This window comes from Barbus barbus, assembly GCF_936440315.1.
Source record: "Barbus barbus genome assembly, chromosome: 28".
Classification (NCBI taxonomy): domain Eukaryota; kingdom Metazoa; phylum Chordata; class Actinopteri; order Cypriniformes; family Cyprinidae; genus Barbus; species Barbus barbus.
Window position 1 is genome coordinate 16,208,207 of NC_136756.1, and position 22,510 is coordinate 16,230,716.

The 22,510-nt window shown below is 37.0% G+C and overlaps 1 protein-coding gene across 1 annotated transcript; it reads right to left on the reverse strand.

Annotated features, from left to right (window-relative positions):
* Positions 1-2,557: 2,557 nt before the first annotated feature.
* Positions 2,558-8,480, reverse strand: LOC306848746 (transcriptional repressor scratch 2-like). The gene is made up of 2 exons (XM_079383488.1): positions 7,920-8,480; positions 2,558-4,642 (listed from the first exon to the last, which is right to left on the reverse strand). Exons 1-2 carry the CDS (start codon positions 8,065-8,067, stop codon positions 3,858-3,860), a joined length of 933 nt encoding a protein of 310 aa, XP_079239614.1. The 5' UTR covers positions 8,068-8,480; the 3' UTR covers positions 2,558-3,857.
* Between the last annotated feature and the right edge of the window lie 14,030 nt (positions 8,481-22,510).

Below are 22,510 nucleotides of genomic sequence, written 5' to 3' on the forward strand. Positions count from 1 at the left end.
AATATGTGAAAATCCTGGTGAACAGAGAGAGAATGATTATCATTGTTAATATTGCTGGTAGCTACAGCAGGTAATGAGCTAATGAAGTCCCTGATCCTGTTCAGCCTGTCCAGGGTTAAACGGCTCAGAAAAGGTAAAAGCAAAGGATCTGCTCGCATGCGGTGTCTCATTATTGCTGAGATCTATGTACATACATATTTACACTTGCTTCAGGAAAAACAGAGAAAAAAGCATTCACTTTCTCAGTCTCTTCTTCAGTTATCTCACGTTTCTGGACATTTGTGGAAAAATTATTTTTCTTAAAACAAAGAGATTGTGGTAGTCCTTTGGAATAGTATTTAAAAGAGCTCATCTACATTACATCAAGCTTTGCATAATTAGAATTGACTCTGAATTCAAGCCTTATTACAATGGAAAATATCCAGATGGATATTCATAACACATAGTCTGTTGATTCTTCACAGCTGTGGGTGTGTCAGAAATATGAGGGGATGATTTAGGAAAAAAAGCAGGATGAATGTCCATTAGGGTCAGAAATGAATAGGATTTGGAGCAAGAATACCACAAAATGTGCTCCAGAAATTTAGACATATTTCTACAAGATATATCTGTTTGATAACATTTGTGTATTTTTCATATACGCTACCGTTCAAAAGTAAGATTTTTTAAAATGTTTTTAAAGTCTCTAAGTCTTTGAAGGCTGCATTTATTTGATCAATAATACTGTAAATGCATTTATTGTGAAGTATTTTTACAATTTAAAATAACTATTTTCAATTGAATATATTTTTGAATGTAATTCATGATGGCAAGCTGAATTTTCAGCAGCCTTACTTCATTCTTCAGTGTCACTTTAATATCAGTGTTGAAAACAGTTTATATTGCTGCTTAATATTATTGTGGAAACCGTGATACTTGTTTTCAAGGTTCTTTGATGAATAAAAAGATTGTTTATTTGAAATATAAATATCTTGTATTTTAAATGTCTTTACTCTTACCTTTGTTCAATTTAAACCTTTGAATGGTAGTGTATATAATATATATGTCATAATATTCTATTCTATTGGTCTGTCTAGTCTAGAATAAGGTACTATGAAATATGCCACACTATCTTATTTATAAAATGTTGCACATGTAATTTTTTATGTTAATATTAACATTTTAAATAGTGATCACCATTGTAATCATTCTACGGGTGATCAAGTATTTTAAGTAAAAATTTTCCTGAAAATCTGTTCCAGAGGGTGCTTTTCTAATTGTAATAGTTGTTCTTATATTTCTGACACTGATGTCCATCAACAATGAGTGTGAAATACCATGCAGGACTCTTCTAGGACACGTTGAGACAGCGTGCCAATGTATGAGGTCAGGAATGGTGGAAAAGAGGCGAAGAGAAGAAAAGTGGGAGGAGAAACTCATTATCTATTCCCCACAGGTTTTGGCCCATTACTGAGATTGTGCCGTCCTTTTTACAATATGCAAAACGCTGACAGAGCCTTTGGCTGGTGCTGCTCGACCTTCCTCACAAGGTCAAATTCAGACTCAATTATGCTCTCAGACTACTGTCTGTCCACCAACACCTGTTAACCCTTTAGGGGAGTGGACACAGTCTCTATTCGCTTTGACATGAGCTGCATCATATATGCTGATGCATATTGTCCTATGCAAGGTTTAATTCCTCATGATGGTGCTAAATAATTTTTTTTTGTTTTATAAAATAAGCAGTTTTGTTTCCGCTTTTTCTGCTTCACAGGACAGACAGCAAGGAGACAGCTGATTTACACTGTCGCATTCTGATTGCACTTCTCATCCTTTCATCTCCAAACATCTTTCAGATCTTTATTATACAGGCAGCGCCACATTGGCGCCATATGCTCAGCTATTTCCATCAATACTGCCATTAAGCCTCTATTTTGTTTCATCTCTATCCTGAACCCAGCACTCCTTTCTCCCAAACACTGAATAATCCATCCTGATTGGCAATTCAGGGGGGTCATTAGTTCTGGGTGTAGGATTTGGGACTTCTATTTCACATGTCACTGAAACTCAGTGTCATATTCATGTCATCGTCTGGCGGCCGCAGCTTATGATGGGATCTATTTGGACAGCTAAAACCAAATTCATGAAAAATGTCATGCTGTGGGTTAGTCTTTTTATAATTGCATTCAAAACTATTGCTGAGACATAAGACAGTTATATTAGTAAGTCTGTGATAATAGTAAAAATTATGTTAGAAAAAGGCTTATTGCTGCTGATTTTCTTATTAAAATGATGTTTAAATTTGTAAGTGCAAAAAGAACAAGAATTTTATTATCTGTCGAGTTCGATTTGCACTTTCAGGGATTAATATATTATTGTATGTTTTTGTTGGTGTTCACATGTAAAAGAGATTTCTCGATTACTAAATTGTTTGGCATTTGGCAATGAGATGAACTGTGATGTCACAAATGTGGGTGGAGTCACAGATACACACCATATGTAGACATTCATGATGGTCTTAGCTAGAAATGAAGTTCTAGAAACGACGAAATGGAGAGAATGACCTTTGAGATATTAAGGAGGTTTTCGTTTATTGCCCTACATTGACTGCTAACAGGACAGCTGTGATTATACAAGTTGCTGTTCCTAAGAAGAATTATTGCCCATTAAACAAAGCATCACACCTGAATTCATCTGCTTTCAAACACTGCATACATCCCTCTCAAAAAAACGAATAAAATCCCTCTACAGCTGAATCATGCATATAAAGATTTTCATTAAAGAGCAGCATCTTAAAAGGTCAACGGCAGTTCAGTATCCAATAACACAGAGAATAATCAACCAAATAAATAGATAGATAGGTACATAAATAAATAAATACACATGAAATAAATAAGAAAATGAAAATAGTGCATAAATAAATATATAAATACTCAACAACAATACTGGAATGGTAGAAATGAGGTTTGTGTGATGGGCGCTTTGAGAGCATGGACAGAGCAGAGGTTAGAGGTCATACCTGCCTCTGGGTGAGGTAATCGTGGAGCAGGAAGACAAGGGGTGGAGCTCCAGGCATCTGGAGCACATGCAGTCTGTTTTAGTGTGAGGAAGCCCAGCAGAGCGCGCAGAGATGTTGTTGAAAGTCCCTGTCGTCCGTATTTTGAATGTTTCGAATGTTTGGAGATCGTTGAAATGTTTAGTTTTGAGTGCTGTTTCCTCTGTATGGTAAACACAGAGTGATGGTCGCTCTGCTCGAATAGTTACTGGACATGATTGGCACAATAAATAAATAAACAAATAAATAATGGAGCCAAGAAACTGCAGGAAACTTTGAATATAAAAATAACAATTATAAATAAAATACCAAAAGTGTAACAAAAGTTTGTACCTTTTCAGAGGTCTACAATCTTTTTTTGTTTTTTTCTTATTTTTTGCAAATACTGTCATTATTCACATGTTCATAAAAAGTTCATGTTGGCAGTTGCAAAAGAATTCAAAATAAAAGAGCAGCATAAAAATACAAATTGATTTAATTTCTCAAAAAGCACAAACCTGTTGCTGTCTTTTTTATGTCTTTTTATGATTTACTATAAAACATCAGGAATCTAAATATTATTACTATCCTTATTAATAGTATTATGTTCGTAAAAATTTGCATGCCAGGCCTCATAATTGTACGTGTCTATATGAGAGGGTCATTTTTTTAACAAAGAAAAAAATCCAGCATCTATTCATTATTGTCTTCTTATTATTGGGTTGGTTTGGTTTTTTTTCTTGGTGAAAATATTGCTTTCTAAAAAAGGGAAAGTGGGGTCTGTGAAGGAAGTCTGTGGGGGGATTTCTGAGAGCGTTAACTCATCTTCATCTTTTCTCTTTTGTTAATTCTCGGAGCCAGACTCGTCCTCGTCTCCGGAGCCTCTGAAGCAGGCGGACTCGTAGTGCTTGTTCAGGTAGGACTTCAGCGCGAAGGTCTTATTGCAGCGCTTGCAGCGGTAGTGTTTGAAGGCCGAATGCGTCTGCATGTGCGCTCGTAGGTTGGACCGGTCGGCGAAGGCTTTCCCGCAGTGGGCGCAGGCGAAGGGCTTTTCTCCCGTATGCGATCGCATGTGCCCCTGAAGCAGCCAGGGCCGGCTGAAGGCTTTGCTGCACACGTGACATTTGTGCTTGAGGTCATGAGTGAGGATGTGCATGGCCAGCGCCGGCATGGACACATAAACCTTGTCGCAGGTGGGACACTTGCGTGCCATCTTGCTGTCAAGGCTGCGGTGGGTCTGCTTGTGTCGGCTCAGGTTGGATGAAGTGGCGTAGGTCTTTCCGCATTCATTGCAGGTGTGTCGGGGACCTCCGTTGTTCACCGCCACCACTTCTTTCTCATCATCGGCAGCGTTCCTTGCTTCTGCGACCTCTCCCTTCCTCCTCGAACGGCCGTCAGATATGAAGAACGCGTCCATGGTGTAGCCCTCGCTGAGAGGTTCGCTCTCGCTGCTGAAGTATCCACGGGCCGTGAGGCCAGACTGGGGGCTGTCTGGGTGCTCCAGGTCTGGTTGGCAGTACTCCCCTCCTCCACTGCTGACTGGGGAGTACAGCGGATCCGAGCTCAGTTTCATGTCGGCCTGCTTCTCCTCTGTGTATTCAGAAGAGCTGATGTAATCCTGGATGTAGCCTGCAGCAGAGCAGAGAACATGAATAGGTTATTAACTCATTGACCTTTCACTTCTACACTGAACTCCAGGTGTAAAGCAATTAAAGACACAGATGTAGTACACTACAGACACAATGTGAATGTCTGACACAACAAAACAGAAGCACAACAAGTGTAATGACAAATACACTGTTAAAAATAAAGGTTCTTTACTGGCAACTATGTCTCCTTGAAGAACATTTAACATCCATTGAAACATTTTCATTCCCGAAAAGGAAGAAAAAAAGGTTCTTTGATTATTAAAATGTTCTTCAAACAAAGGAAAAAAGGGTTCTTTTAAGCACAAGCCACTGAAAGGTTCTTTCAGGAGCCCAAAATAGTGTGGCATTGCTGCAAATGTTCCCCTTTTGGAACCTTTATTTCTAGGACTGTAAATACCTGTTTAAGTGATATAGTTTGTATGGTGGAAACCAATTTTTTGACTATATTATTTGGTGCTGTTTCTCTACAGATTTAAAAAAAAAAATAATCCAATTACCTTTCTATTAATTTATTCATTCATTCATTCACTTTTTACTTAATTTGACATGGCCTCTTATCTCAACATTGCAAATTTGTTTTCACAATAAGAACTCTTAGCTCACAATTGTGACTTTACATATTGCAGTGTGACTTTGTATCTCAGGTGAGAGTTTATATTTCATAGTATGGCTTTATGTCTCACAATTGTGATGATATTTATGATTTTAATCTGATTTTACTATGAGGTGCAAATGGGATTCCATAGTTTCTGATGGCTGTTTGAGGACTACTGCATAGCTCATTCATGTAAGGTGTGTGTGTGTGTGTGTGTGATTGAGACCCAAAGGGTTTTAACATGGTTAATGGCTAATTAAGCAGGTTAACTCTGCTGGAAGCATAATTGTCTCTCTTTCTCTCCTTGAGATGAAGAAGCCACTCAGACTCTCTTTTGCTTTGATGCGATTATCTGAGGCCTTCCTTAGAGTTTTGTGTTTATTTGTCCACTATGCACAGCATAATCTGTTAAAAGTGGAAGTAAAGAGAAGTTGACATTGTGAATGGATTTAAACCGTTTTAAGGAAATCTGGACTTTACAAACCACTTTCACTTCTCTCCGAAGAGAACCGAAGGTCTTTCCCAGATTTCAAAACATTGAAATTGTTCCAAACATTGAAGTATATTACAAATGTATTTCCTAATACGGACATCTTATTACCTTTCTATCTGCTGAAGCAAATAAACTCTCTCCTAACTTCTCTAAACTGATTTTGGAGCCCTCTGACCATGAAGAGCGAGTCTTAATGCATCGTGAGGGTCATTCAGGAGCTGCTAAAAGGATTTCTGGCAGCCATGGGGCTCAGACGCATTTATTGCCATTGGAATTCCACCGACATAATACACCTTCCAAGGTGCCATGTCTTCAACAAAATGTTTATAATTAAATCTGTGTGCTAAAAGGGAAACCCAAAAGGCATTTAATGCAGTACAGGATCTGTGTAAGCTAGTTATACAGTGAGACTGAAGACAGCAATGAGCAATAAGGATGTAGCTGGCCAGGAGAAAGATCAACAGGATCAGTAGAGAGACTGAGAGGATGTTATTTGGGATATATAACTACATTGTCTTAGGGGTTTTTCATAATCATGTTTTCTGTCAGAACATCTGACTATAGGTATTGTTAACAAAGTAAAACTGTGGTATTAGCAATGAATGAAATAAAGGAAGTAAGAAGCTTACACAGTTTGAATAAATAGCATAAATATTCTGAATATAACTGTAATATAGTAATACAATCAATAATATAAAATAAGTAATTCAGTAATGCAATATTCCTAATAAAATAACTATCATTATTTTAAGGATTATACGGGACCAAGTTTGAAATAATAGATATGAATAGAATTAACTAGATAGAATTAAATAATATTGTGAGTATAATTCAATTGATAATATAAGAAACTATCCATAATTTAGTAATATTAATCAAATCAACAATAGTTGTAGTAATTATGAACTTTTTTAGGGTTACATTATTGGATGACATGAAGGATGGAGTTGTTTGTCCTGATGCTCGACCTTCAAGATGCAGCAAAAATATCTTATGTATAATGTGTAATTACAGGAACTGTGTGCAAATTATTATACAGGACCATCAAGGGAAAATGATTAATATGCATAAAAAATGAATGAATGTTTGTTTCCGATTTTGTTATTGCCTATGAAATATTGCAATGCAATATTTAATAACAGCATAAATGTAATTTTAAAAGGAGCAGCACAGCTTTAAAAGTTCATGTAATCTTGCAATGACCCAAAAACAGATAAACAGTCTGTTGTGGGTTTTTTTGTAACAGGTAGGAAGATATCCCTCATGTCTTATCACACTTATCTGTGAAAAACACCATAGCAGGGCAGAGAAAGCCACACATCTGCTACCGAAATCTGTCTGTGAGGACACAGAGCTCTCTGGACTCCCTTTAGTCTCTCTAGAATAGCTCAGTTTAGCTCAGCCTGTCCCATCATGTCCACTCAGGGATGCTGGGCTTTACTCTGTGTGCGTGATGCTATTTGCCCTATTGTGCATGTGCGTGCTGCTGCCGCATCATGTGAAAAAAGTCAGCGCTGCCTCCAGCTTCTCTTTCTTTTCATCTCCCTCATTCTCCTTCAAGCCATACAGTACAGTCCTCGGATGTCTCCAGTGGCATCAATGATGGCTGAAACCCTACCTCCCCCTCCACCACTTAGATTCATGTACCCGGAAGCAGGAGAGTGAAAAAGAGAAATAGTAAGATGAGGCCGAAAAGGAGGATGGGGGAGGAGAGCGAGAAAGAGAGAGTGCTGTTGGGAGGGGGGAGGGTTTGGACCGAAACTCAAGGGCAGTATCAGCTAAGGACAAACATATCAGCCCCACAAAGCTGCGTGTTAGCGTTAGCATTAGCTGTTACACACAACAAACTGGTATCAAGCCCGCTTCATACGGCTTTATTCGCATAAGCTGATTGCGCTGCATGACCTGATTTGTGTCGGCATGAGTCAAAAAAACAAAAACAAACAAAGTCTGGGGGGCACAATGGAGGACAGGGCTGGGGGTGAAAGGATGGAGGGTTTTACGGATTAGTTCGTGACAGAACGGAAAGCTTTATGTAACATCTGTTGGACTCTACGCACAATGTTCAAAACACACTACAGATATTTTTTGTAGGCTAACCATTTGGGAACATCAAGCACATGAATTGAAGCTACTGTATTTAACCATATATTTAGAGATCACACTCACCATTTTCGCAAAGCCGGACGCCCAGGCTGGAGCGAGAGCGTGTGAAGGAGTCATCGAGATGATGATGGTGATGATGGTTAGACGCTGACACGGGAGATGAGGAGAAATCATCCAGTTTGATTTTCTTCACCAGGAATGAGCGAGGCATGGTTCACACACGGTCGCACAGACACACCAGAAATCCTTCACATCGGCCGCAGACAGAAAATAACCCTGGTGAAAATCGTCCCGAATGAAATCCAGTGTATAAAAAAAGATCCACGTCCCAGAAACTAAAAAAAAAAATGGTGACTTGATAAAGGAAAAATGAAGAGCACGCAGGAGAAGAGAGAGATGTCTGATGGTACAATACTGTGTGTGTGTGTGTGTGTGCGCTTGCTACTGTACACACACACCCGCTTACGCTGCTGAAAAAAAAAAAGAAGAAAAAATTCACTTGTTCAGCACTGGATAGCTCCTGGCCTGCAGCGGAGGCGGCTGAGAGGAGGAAGAGATAGAGAAGAGAGAGAGAGGAAGAAAGAGAGACAGACAGACAGAGAGAGGAGAGACTGAGAGACTAGCTGAGATCAGCAGTCAGGCAGGTTTTTTAGAGGCAGACGGTGGGAGTGAGATCAGGTGGTACATCGCAATGGAGCTGCTCAGCATTAATCCATCAAACATCCCTCGGGACACACATCACATTACTACTGAACCGTCTGTGCCTTCACACACGCAGACAGACAGACCCCCCTCTGATATGCTCCCACCCCTTCCCAAACACCCCCATTCTGTGAGAGAGAGAGAGAGAGAAAGGGAAAAAGAGAAGGAAAGGCCTGAAATGTCACACAGTCTTAAAATGAGTTGATACAACAACCAGCGTACATTCTGTTCGGTTCCGTTCCGTGTCTTCTGTCCCGTCAGTCTCGCTGACAGTCACGTCGAACGCTGACAAACTGTACTCACTTAGTTTTTCTTCTGTAAATCTGCAGTCAACTAGAATTTGTGTTTACGTTTATAAACGAACAAACCCATGACCTTGCCTGTACAAATACAATTATAATATATTTAACTCAATACTAGCTTTTATTTTTAGTTTTCATTTTAGTTTGTTTTAGCAATTTTGTTATGGGCTTTTGTCATTTTTATCAGTTTTCTAATCTATATAGCTTTAGTTAATTTTTATTTCAATTTTAGTTTTAAAAAATTTAAGTTTACAGTACTTCAGTATTTCAGTTATTTTATCTCATTTTAATTTAAGGTTTCTAAGTTTTTTAACATGTGTTATTTTATTTAAGCTTTCGGTTACTCAGAACATTTTTTAAAGTTTTAGTTAATAATAACAGCAACAACACTGTTTTAACTGTGTCCAGATTCTTGGACAGTAGTAAATGATGATAACTGTTATGTGGAGACATGTTAGACTGTATGAATCAATGCAATTTTGAAGTAGATCTCCAGTACAGCATGTCGTACACACACACACACACACACATTCTCAGTGTGCACAATGATGACAAGTGCAGGCCACAGATACTATGAATGGAGCTTCATAGGACAGGATGATGTCGGCATCTGCCTGCATGCTGCTCCCTTTATGTTCTTTATGTCTTTGTGCTCACATGTAAAACAAGTGGGAGTCTCTCAAATCGGCCCCCATTCACTTAATGAAGTGTCTGAATACACCACACGCCACTCTCGCTCTCTCTTTCTCTCCCTCTGAGCAGTTGTCTAACATAATTTTTATACACACACATATTCAATATATGTAATATCATTTTTATTATATTATTTCAGATTGTCGTAATATTATTTATAATATTTATTTATAATATCTTGTATATGCACATGCATTGAAATATAAATATTAAATTAAAAAAGATTAAAAAGAATTGTTTAACTTTTGTAATAAAAACAAGTTATTTTATGCTTATATATAAGCATTAATATATTATTATAAAAATCATTCATATCATATCACATTAATATTAATGTCTCATATATATACATATATATATATATATATATATATATATATATATATATGAGACAGCTGTTCATTACAAATGTTAAATAATATAAAAATAAAGAACAGTATATTGATAATCATTTTTTTCTTTTTTATTTATGAGCATAATTCAGATTTTATATAATATTATGAATATTAATATAATATTATTTTCTAATATAAATAGTATTAATGATTTATATATATAGAATGTTTATATGCAATTGTTAATTTATGTATGCATATTTACATATATGTAATATTATTAATCGTAGTAAATTATTTGTTTGCATATTTATTTACATTTATCTGTGTATTAGATATATTTCCATTTTTATAATCATCCTTTTGTTGCAGTAATTTCAATAATCTGTCAAAATCACTGAAATTATCAACAAGTGAAATGTTACAGGTTGTGTGTGTGACCCCCCAACCTTGTTCACACAAAGAGAAAAAATCCCAATCTTTCATCTGAGCATCTGGTCAGTGCCCCAGCACAGGCGGTTCCCTCCACACCCCCACCCCAGCGCCTGCGCCTGCGGGCCAGAGGGCCAGATCAGGTCTGCCTGCTGCGTGCTATGAAAGGCTTTGGGTTTCATCCAGTGATTATTGTTTGGGGGGATTTATTCAGTATCTCCATCTATCTCATCCTCAAATGAGGCTACTTTTTCCTCTCTCTCTCTCTTGCTCCATCACTCTATCCCTGTTTCTTCCTCCATCACTCTTTCTGGAATGCTTCCTGTTTCTCTGATCGCAGGTGTCTGATTCTCTCTGCCTCCGTTTTGGTTTCATTTATCCGGAAGGTTCTTCTTGCCCTGCTCAAAGGAGAAACACAAAACCCACGGTGGGAGATGCTCTCCTCCTCTTTGCTCCTTCTCATTATTGTCTCTCTCCCTCTCATGTTCATTCTTCATATCCTGCATTCTCTCACATTGTTTTGTGACTTTCTAATTCATAAAACAGCATGGTTCCTTTAAATGTTTCTCAGTGATAAACTGGATTAGGTTTTTTAGATTATTTTCTGCTCATAATTACATTTTTCCCTGTTGAGCAGTAAAAGATCAGGATTTTTTGAAAGCTCTTTCTTTGGTCTTTCATCATCTTGAGCATAAAAAGTAAAGTGCAGGCTATGTTGACCCAGAACTGCCTGGTTTTGCTTCTGCTTTCTCTGCTTCTTCACCTTGATACAAATTGTAACATTTCATTGCTTAGCATCTCATTATTGACCAAATAGAGAATTTTTACTTAATCAGGTTAGCAATCATATTTAATTTGACATGAATGAAAAGGAATATATTCTGAAATACAGAAAACAAAAGTGTTGGAGGAGTGTGAATTATTCTAATTGAATGGGATGACAGAAATAATTTATCTTTGTGTGAAGGAGAGGTAATGGTGAAGTGACACCTTGACACCTGTGGAAGGGCTTTACCTCTAATCACATAACTTCCTCTGTGTTTCACTCAGTCGTGGAGGATAGTAGAGCCTCCCTGGGGCTGAGAGATATGAGCACAAGGGTTTAAAGATAAAGAGAGAGTATAGAAGTCCAGGACATTAGAGAAAGAAAGTGTCCCTCAATCCCTCAGTCTCTAAAACAGGCTCCAGAGATGCCATTTTGGGCCAGATGACAAATGGCTCCTGTCTGCATCGCTGAGGGAGAGAAGCATGCTGGGAGACTGCTCATTACCCGGCTTCTTTCTCTCTCAAGATTCAAGTTCCCTCTTTCTACCTCTGTTGCTATTTTTTTTCCTCTACGTTGTCCTCCATCTCTGCTTCTATATTCTCTGTCAGTACTAACAGAGTTTCTGCTCTTAGGCTGCATCTGGTCAACAAAAGCGTGCAATATTGATTTTCATTTTTCTTATTTGTAGAGCACTTCGAGTTCAAGTTCTTTGACAGCATCATGTCAATCATCTAACTGGTCGAAACTGACAAACTCTTGAGTTTCAGTGCAAAGCAACAGGTTTTGGTGGAATTAAAATTTACATTTATGCATTTAGCAGACGCTTTTATTCAAAGCGACTTACATTGCATTCAAGTTACAGTTTTTACATTTTATCAGCATGTATACTTTCTATACACCTCTTTCTGTCGTTTTTTAAAGGTTTTTGGTCATTATTCAGATGCTTTGGTATATATATTATTGGTTGAAATTGCACTGAAATTGAAATCATTTTAAATTATTTAGACTTTTTTAAACGGTGTAGGGAAATTTTTAAGAGAATATTGTCAAAAGAATTTTAATAAATGAAAAACAATTGTCAAAATAATATTCGAAGGCAAAATGAGGACTTAACTCAATTTAAATAACTGAATTAAAATAATATTCCCTTCATTGCAAGAGCCAAATATGTATTTTTTTATTGTAGCTTGTAAACTGTATAAATATGTACTATACTAATTTAAAATGAAAGAATAACGCTTGCAAATTTTTAGCTATTATTTCTTTATTTCTAACATCTGTGAATTTTATAATGGCTATAAAATGTCATCCACAAAGTAAACTAACAGCTACCGTTCAAATTTCCCGACATCTTGATAAACAACAAAAATGCAGCCGTTTCGGCTCTTTTTTTGTGTTGGGTCTGAGATGTTACATACATAATTGATGCCGTTAGTTCCTTCTCAAAACGTCTTCAGAGAATGAAGGACCCTTCAGCAATGCCTGCACTCAGCCAAATTACACTTAAGTACCTGCTCAATATTTTAACAGGACTCTGGAGTCGGGTGGGAGGGAGTTAAATGATGGGGTGTTGGACGCAGGTGCCTTTATGTATCACAGAAGCACCAGGCTGAAGCTCTTGATGGCACGTCTAATGGGCCTCTCAGTTAAATACGATCTATTTAAATCCTAAACCCTGAATAACCCATTTAAACAACACTCTAACTCTTCCCACACACTAGACGCTCAATTTCATCACATTTCCTTCTGCTTTCATAGCTGCACATTTACACAATATTTCGCTTTTCAGTGTTACCCTTCGTGTCAACTTTAGCACCTAAAGGATCTCATTTTTAAAAAGTAGTGCAGAATTTTGTTAACAAACTTCTTTCTTGCAACTTTGAACAGTCAAAGTTCAAAGAGTCTGGAGATTCTTCTCTGCTCAGCCAGCCCTGAAATAGAGCATCATGATTGCAGACCCACAATGCAGTCCAGAACTGGGTCTGGAAGGTTATTTCATTTTTTGTCTTTTTTAACTTTCTAATAAAATAAAAATGTCAATCCACCTCAGCTCATAAAAGCCAAATAAACTTGAACACACATGATCTGTTCAGATTGACTATCTTTATGTTTGGTTTCACCAATTTTGACATGAACCTCATATTTTTCCTTTAAATTGTACTTATGTAAAATTCATATAGACTATCATTTAAAAGTTAGGAGCCAGTAAGATTTTCTAAACAAATTAATACTTTTATTCAGGATTAAATTGATCAAAAGTGACTATTTAAATTAATTGCATTTATTGCATTTAATATGCATGTTTTATATCATTGTTTGAGACTGTACAGTGTCAACTAATAATTACTAATATAAATACACAAGTAGGGAAATGTGGAATATTAATCTGTGCCCAAAATAACACTGAGATCAGACTAGAGACCCGGTGGACTGGTTCTGATCCTCTCAGTTTTGTTCTGGTGTTGATTTGCAGCTTGTCAATGAGCAAATTGACTTCAATCTTCTTGATTTTATTGGAGACTGACCCACTGAACCTAGAGAGCTATACACCTGCTACCCAAAACACACACACACACACACACACACACAGGGAAGTGAGAGTGAAGGATGGCGTGAGCGTGCAGACGAGAGTGGTGCTGTTATCTAGTAAATCGGTCTGAATTGAAGCATCCTGCAGAATATGTGATGAGTGTGTGTTGTGTTTGAGTGTGTGATGGGGGTAGGGTGGCAAAGGAGGGGGACTCTTTGTTCCCAAATCCATCTGCTGGAACCTAACAAAGGGTAGTAAGGGAGGAGGAAAGAGAGGGAGACGGGGGTTTAGGGGATGAGAAACACCACACAGATTGCCTGATGTTGAACGTGTGTGCGTTTGTGTGTCTGTCTGTGTGTGTGTGTGTGTGTGTGTGTGTGTGTGTGAATTAAAACAATTTAATCCAGTGCTAAAGGGATGGCAATGTAAAAGATCTCAGCTGTCTGCTATATTGTTGTTGTGGCTGTAAATAATCTTGAGCATTATTTAACACTTGTAAAAGAAGCGAGACATATATTGTCTTTGAAGGACACCTCCTATTGGAACTGAAGCTCTGTGTCCCTCACTGCAGTAAATATAAATGTGTGCATTAGTTGCTTAGGGTAATTTATGAATGTTCCTTTAGTCATTTTATGGGTTATAACAGGTGCCTTTATGATTGTTTTCGTCAGCATTCTCACCAAATTCTGACATGTGTGACTGAGGGACTGGAACATGTGTGGAGGCTCAAATGAACCCGATTATGACCCTGGAAACATTACTGAATTGGCCAGGCATGAGATTAATTACCACACCACCCAGGAGCACATTAGAGCACTTTATTAGTCATATTTCCATGTTCCATGTGAAGTCATTGACAGAGGAGGAATAACATCCTGTATTGAGCCGTTATTTCAGATTTGTCAAAAAAGTATTCAAAAGCTTTCCAGAGTGCATGAAGAAAAAAAGGTCAGTGCCTCATTTCTGATCCGTACAGTTTCAAAACCTCTCTTTTCAGTCCCTCAGACACTTTTTCTCTCTCCCTGCCTCTTGACACATTAAGGTCAACCTTTGTAAATGTTTTCATATGTGTGATTTCTTTGTATAAGGAGGCATTTTAGGCCTTAGGCAGTTGCATGAAAGATGCAGTATGATTGGGAAAAGTAGACCAATCGCTTAAAACCATCTGGCTCATAACCTTAATCCAGAATGAATAGCCTTGTCCAGGTTTGTGTGTGTGTGTGTGTGTGTGTATACATATATATATATATAAAAGAAAATATCAGCAAAATGAAGTTTGAATGACATTTATGTTTTCTTATTTTGACCTTGGAAGCACGGTAAATATCCATTGGCAAAATTACATCATTACTACATCTCTCTCTCTCTCTCTCTCTCTTACTCTCTCTCTCTCACACACACACGCACACATATTCTCAGTACAAGCTTAGTGTATTCTTCTCAGTTTTCCTCCTTATCTAGTTAAGGTCACTCTGTTTCTTTCTCTGAAATGAAAATGGAAATGTAGCTTTATAAATATGTATGGGCATGATTGCCTTCCAGCACACAGAGTAAAAATATTTAGCATTTTTAATCATGTTTATTCAAAGGTTCATCTTTCTGCACAACTTGGATTGTTTTTCAGTGCATAAGCTGAAATATGGGCTGTTTGGGCTCAGGGTGACCTTGTGGAGTATGACAGCTGTTGTCAGATCTGACTGTGTTGCACAACACTGCTGGACTTGTGCAACATGTGAAAGCTGCAGCCAGCGCAGCAGAAACATGACCGATGCAAAGTTTAGACTCACGATGAGCACAAGCCCGTGGGGGAGCGTGATGTACTGTCAGCCTTCAGCTCCAGGTGAGGAGTTTGGGTGGTATGGCATGACAAAAGCGCAGTGAGGTAGAATAAACAGCAGTGACTCAGTGAGGTTGAGCCGGGAGGCAAATTTTGGCCTGAATGTGAAAATCTCTCTATTGTCAGTATCCTGAAATGTATGCATTCGCTTCTATTTCTTTATTGACCTTGCGATACAAAATGTGGTAAGGAAAATCAGAAAGTAATAAAGGGATAGTTCAGCCAAAAATGAAAATTCTGTCATCATTTTACTCACCCTCAATTTGTGTATGAATTTGTTTCCTCTGCTGAACACAAAAGATATTTTGAAGAATGTGTGTAACTAATCGTAGCAATACGTCTATGGATGAACAAAATGATAATAATGTTTTACATAAACTTAAATCTCTTATTCACCTATGATTGAAATTGGATGATATTGACTCAAATTTAGATTTGATCACTTTTATATGCAAGTTTGTAAATCATCATGATTCATTGGCGATAAATCAAATTCAATCTTCAGTTCAATACTTATTTTATTTTTTTAACTCTTAATGCATAATATAACTCATAATTAATTAAGAGTTCAGTTCAGATGTATCAGGATCCTTAATATGAAATTGTAATCTCTTGTGTCTTTATTTTGAGCAATCAATCATTCGTTCATTCATTCATGTATGCAGTTATTTATTTATTTACTGCATATTATTTATGTGCTGTTTATATTATTTAAGTGTGGCTTGAAGAGAATACAGGGAAGAAGACAGCGTGTGTTTAGGACACCTGTTTAAAATGGTCATTTTAGGGTCACAGAACTGACACCCTTCACCTTTAATGGAGTGACATAAGCTTTTCTATGCCAGCCTGGACTGCAGTTACTTGTTATGGTTCAGGGGTCAGGGCTTTCATGTCAGCTTGTTGATTTCGTGCAAATTACCTTGTGCTTTGACAGTGCAGATTTAGAAAAGTGTGCAAGAGAAAGAGAGATGAACATCATAAAACTCAATGACAGCAGAAGTGACTTGTGAAAGGTAAGGATCTCTCTGAAGGTTACCATGGTGATGAGCTCATAGTGTTCGGCTGGCTCTGGTCCAAATGGACACTCTCTCCATCCTTTCATTATGTGAAAGCTGCTAGTGTCCTTTCCAGACATGGGTAAAAATCATAAATCAGCAGGATTAGATGGAAGGAGAAGAAAAATGGAGGAAGAGATGAAGGAATGAAAGGAAAGAGATATACAGAATTTAAAGGATAGTCGGAAACTGAGAAGTTCAACTATTTTAATGCTAGTGCTGATCCTGTGAATGAGAGAGATCTCTGTACTAGTCTTAGGGGGTATTTGTGGGTCAATGGGCTGTAGTTGTTAAGTCTTCTCCCTTCATTCTCCCTGTATATGGCTGTTTATTTGCCCTTCAAAAGTGCATTAGATGTATTAACACCGCAGTGCATACCAGTGCATAATAATGGATTCCTTCACCGGCATAATAGAGAGATTGCAAAAGTATCAGTGAAAACGGTCTCTTTATTGCAGGTGTGTGCCATGTGGTGTTTACTTGCGCTTCGTTACCTGTTCAGATACACTATCATGAGCCTCATGATTTAAAAATATTAATAAGGTAATTAATGTCAGTTCCATCAAGTCATTAAGCTGCCATATCATTAGATGAGTTTGATGTAAATGTCATTGTTAAAGTTGAATCATTCATATTTTATTTCACGGTACATTTTTATATTCCCATTGTACACTACCCTTTTGAAAGGGTATCTTGTATGCTGACAGAGGCAAGATTTATTTGATCACATATATAGTAAAAACCATAATATTGTGAAAAATTATTACAGTTTTGAATATAATTTACAATATAACGATTCCTGTAACGTTAAAGTTGAATTTTCAGCAGTCTTCAGTCTCACATGATCCATCAGAAATCATTCTAATATGCTGATTTGCTGCTTAAGTAAGTTTATTATTATCAATGTTGAAAACAGTTGTGCTACTTAATATTCTTGTGGAAATAATATAAATTATTTACTACTGTTTTCCAGTATACTTTAATGAATAGAGAGTTCAAAAGCATTTATTTTAGATAAAAATGTTTCATAACATTATAAATGTCTTTGCTTTTTGATCAATTAAATACGTCTTTGGTCTTTTTTTTTCTTTTTTCTTTTTTTTTTACAAATATTACTGAAACTCAAACATTTCTGTAGGACAACAACAGCACAAACATAATCAACTGAGAACAGTTTTGTCTTATTAGTTGGTTTGTTTCACTACAAAACTACATAATTTGGTTAGATATTATCGTAAATTAAAAATATGGATATAAAATTCATTTTAGGTTGGCACGCTCATGTAACTTTCAAAAGCTATGTTGTTTTATATTGAATGGCTGTGAATGTCTGTACAAGCTGTTATAGAAATGCTTCCCTAAATTGAAGTACATAAAAATCAAGATATATATTGAATATGCTCAAATGAGTGAGAAATTATCAAGGTTTTTGTATTACCCATATATATTGTTGAGAAATGATGTTACCTCTAGAATGCCCTCATAACGCATTTCCATGAGATGATGGCTAAATGCAGCTAGAGTGACTGAAGTTCTGTTGCAGCAATGTGCCACGCTCATGCTAGTTCACGTGCTATTCTCCAGATGTGCCTGTTGTCAAGGTCATCTGCAATCACTAAAACACAATTTTAATTAGTATTCAGGCAGCCTGAAGGGGAATTTCTTAGTTCTAATCCTCCTTTGAGACAAATAAAGCTACTAATGAAGAATATAACAGTTGAACTGACAGAACTGCAAGCAGTATTTATTGTTTCCAGCTTTTTAAATATCCGTTTTCTAAAATGAGTGATCTTGAAAACCCTCAAAAAAGTCTGATGAAGGTTTCCTCAAACAATGCATGTCAAACAAAGATTTACTGACTTCAAAAATGTTCTGACCGCAACAGGCCTCAGATACTTTCAACCATAAGTGAGCAATAATGAAGTCACTACAACAGACTAACAGCCTCTCACTTCCTCACTGTGTTTCACATCCTAAACGGTCCCCATATGTCCCAACACACACCCTCAGCAACTAAAGGTTCCCAGGGGCCTTAGTTGACCCCCGCTGAACCTCTCTGGTACAATAAAGGGGAGGAAACATTTACATCTGCCAGACAGTGTGAATGACACAGAGCGCAGTTTATTAAAACGTCATCAATGTTCATGCTAGCATGACGCTTAAACAGCTGAGCACAGAAGACCAAACAGCTGATTCGGATGCAGAGGCAGATGCAGAAGCACTAAAAAGGCATTATGCTAAAATATACCAGTGTTTCAAAATGATGGATTTTGTAACATATCTTAAATTATTGGATGGCAGGCAAAGTATTGTTTTGCATCATTACAATTACTTCTCTTCTGACAGGAACAGAAAATTACACTCTAAATTAGTGTTTCTCAACTAATGGGTCGCCACCCAAACACTGAAGGTCTGAAATTATAATTAATCAAACTCTGCATTAGTTTGGTGCAAATTCATCTCTCACTTGGAATACTAAAGTTTAGTTATATTAATATAACTAATACTACTGTATAATACCATACAGTAATATATACAAACACAAAACAATATTTGTGTTTGTCCCATGTGTTAGAATGGTAAATCACACTTCTGTTTTTTATACACTCTACTGTTCAAAAGCTTGTTGTCGCGAAGAATTTTTAAAATAAATTATTTCTTTTTTTTCAGCATTGATGCACTAAACAGATCAAAAGTGATAATAAAGATATTACAGTGTTACAAAAGTTTTCTATTTCAAATAAATACTGTTCTTTTGAATTTCTATTCATCAAAGAATAAAATGTCTCACTATCAATATTAAGCAACACTGTTAACATTGATAACAATAAGAAATGTTTCTTAAGAACCAAATCACATATTAGAATGATTTCTGGCTGCTGAAAATTCAGCTTTGCCATCACAGCAATAAATTACATTTTAAAACATATTAAAATGGAATTTTTTATCATTTGCTTTTTAGTAATATATCACAGTATTACTGTTTTAAGTGTTTTTTTTGATCAATAAATGCTGCCTCTGAGAAAGACATAAGAAACTTCTTTCAAAAAATTAAATCCTACTTTTGAAACCCCAACTTTTCAACAGCAGTATACATGTACTTTTTTTTTTTTTTTTTTGAACAGTACATATTGGCACTGAGTTGGATCACCACTTGGTATGTAATGTAAAACCTAAATCGTGAAGCAAAACGTTAAACTAAATAGCAAACTACCACTATTTATTCCCACAAAAAAGTATTGGTTTTGTATTCAACAAAACCAAAACCCATCAAGGTCAGTGTGCTTACGGATCTTCAAAAGAATGGCATAGAAAGCTTTCTCATTGTCTTCACACCTTAGCATCCCATGTTCTCTCATTCACTGAGCTGGAGAACATCAGCGTGTCACTTTTCTGTTCACAGGCAGCGTGTTCAGTGAGTTGAGTTTTGGCTGATGGGCTAGGAGACTTAAGGGCATGTTGATGTTGTTGAAGTTTGGTCCAGAGCAGATGGAACTCGCAGCAGTGATTTTTAAAGAGCCCTCAACCCTCTGCAGCTCTCACGTGATCGAAAATAAGGAAACCAGGTGGCTATGCGCTCTTGGACCAGCTGGGAGAGTGAAAGACCACCTGACACTCAGCCAGAGAATCATACAGCAAACACTTTGCATGTCAATACCATAGCAGCACAAAGGGACAGAGAAAGAGACAGAAAGACATAGATCCAAGAAATTGAGCTAATTATCCTGGTACTCCTCTATTTCTACCCCATTTTTTACAGCTGAACAATTGGGCCCTTAAGTGAATAAACCAACACAGAAAGTGGTTTATGAGCGTCTTCAGCTCATAAAGTGACTCACAGTGAGTGTGTGAACAGTGTGAATCAGTGGTTCTCCTTTATATGCACATAACATCGATGAAAAACAATCCAGATGTTTTTTAATAAAAATGAGAAAAATTAGAAACAAAGATTCACTGATTCTCTCTCTCTCTCTCTCTCTCTCTCTCTGTATATATATATATATATATATATATATATATATGTATATATATATTATACTATGTATTGTCAATATTTGAACAGACAGACCCATATGACGTAATTTTGGGCTGATTTGCATTGTTGTATTTTGTATTTTGTCTCTGTGAGGATGTTGAATCAAATATTGTCACTGGCAAAAGTGGTTTTAGGTTGGCACAAATGGTACAGCACCCATTTTGGCATTTGAAAGCTTGACTCAAAAAATAATTTTCCTACTCAATATTGTTGTCTTGTTTTGTAGTACAAATAAACATTTACGTATATAAAAAAGATGCATTTACTTGAGAAGCAAAATGACACGAGATATACTCTTTTTTTCTGAAAAATTAATCAAAATTAAGTCCAAATTAAGAAGAAATATCTGCCAAATGTAAGAAAAATAATGTTGTTTTCCCTTTTATTTTTTTTTACCCCATTGGCAGATATTTTTCTTGTTTTAAACAAACTCACTTAATTTTTATATATTTTTCAGAAACTAAAACTTAATATCTTAAGTCATTTTGCTTCTAATTTTGTAAATTAATCTTGATTTAAGAATGTTTAGATATTTGTACTGAAAAAAAACGACAAAAATATTTTTTTGCAGTGAACAAGATGGGTTAGAGGCTGTCATCAGTGCTTTGAGTATTTCTCCTTATTGACAGCAGTCAGTTGACTCAGAAAAAGATGTTGGTGGTGGACGTCTAAGGATTCAAAATGTAGACTGCTAGCTCAAGAGATGCCAGACTGATTCCAAAATGTGCAACTCAAGAGCTGAGGATTTATTCAGATCACAATCACAATTTGTATCCTTGAGCAAGACATTGAATCCTAGGTTATTACGTATCTGCAAGTAGCTCGAGATGAAACTCAATAAAAGTTTCCACTAAATGGCAAGTATTTGATAGTAACGAATAAAAAAAGCGTTTGTGAAGACTTGAAGCTTCTCTCTTCCTAAAAAAGCCGTAGAGCTGTATAACCCGACTACTTAAGAAACCCACCTCTTTTAGAGAACTACAGAACAACTTCTTCCTTTCATTGCTAAAACACTTGAAGGAGCAGTGTTCAACCAAGTCTCTGCCTTTCTCACACAGAACAACCTCCTTGACAGCAACCAGTCTGGTTTCAGAAGTGGACATTCAACCGAGACTCTAAGTCGCAACATCTAACTACTGGGGTGCCTCAGGGCTCAGTTCTTGGACCACGTCTCTTCTCTGTCTACACGGCATCACTAGGTTCTGTCATTCAGAAACATGGCTTTTGACACTCACCTCTACCTCTCATTCCATTCTGATGATCTCAGCTTGTCTAACAGACATTTCTTGCTGGATGAAGGACCATCACCTTCAACTCAACCTTGCCAAGACAGAACTGCTTGTGGTTCCAGAAAGCCCATCGTTTCATCACAATTTCACCATCCAGTTAGGCACATCAACCATAACTCCTTCAAAAACAGCCAGAAATCTTGGAGTTATGATTGATGATCAGCTGACTTTCTCAAACCACATTGCTAAAACTGCCTGGTCCTGCATATTTGCTTTATTCAACATCAAGAAGATCAGGCCCTTTCTTTCAGAACATGCTTCACAACTCCTTGTTCAAGCTCTTGTTTTCTCCAGGCTGGACTATTGCAATGCTCTCTTGGCAGGTCTTCCAGCGAGTTCTATCAAAACTTTACAATTAATCCAGAACGCAAGAGCAAGATACATTTTTAATGAGCCAAAAAGAATGCACATCACACCTCTGTTTACCAATTTGCAATGGCTACCAATAGCTGCTCTCATAAAATTCAAGGCATTAATGTTTGCCTACAAAACCACCACTGGCTCTGCACCCCTTTACCTAAATTCATTACTTCAGACTTATGTGTCCTCTGGAAGCTTACGTTCTGCAAGCGAATGTCGCTTTATTGTGCCATCCCAAAGAGGCACAAAATCAGTTTCACAGACTTTTAAATTAAATGTTTCCTCCTGGTGGAATGACCTGCCCAACTCAACCGAGC

Bases quoted from the DNA above. Each gene is read 5' to 3' on its own strand.
- LOC306848746 (XM_079383488.1), bottom strand. From the start codon at position 8,067: ATGCCTCGCTCATTCCTGGTGAAGAAAATCAAACTGGATGATTTCTCC. The intron at 4,643-7,919 runs GTGAGTGTGATC...GCTCTGCTGCAG, and splicing joins CGTCCGGCTTTGCGAAAATG to GCTACATCCAGGATTACATC.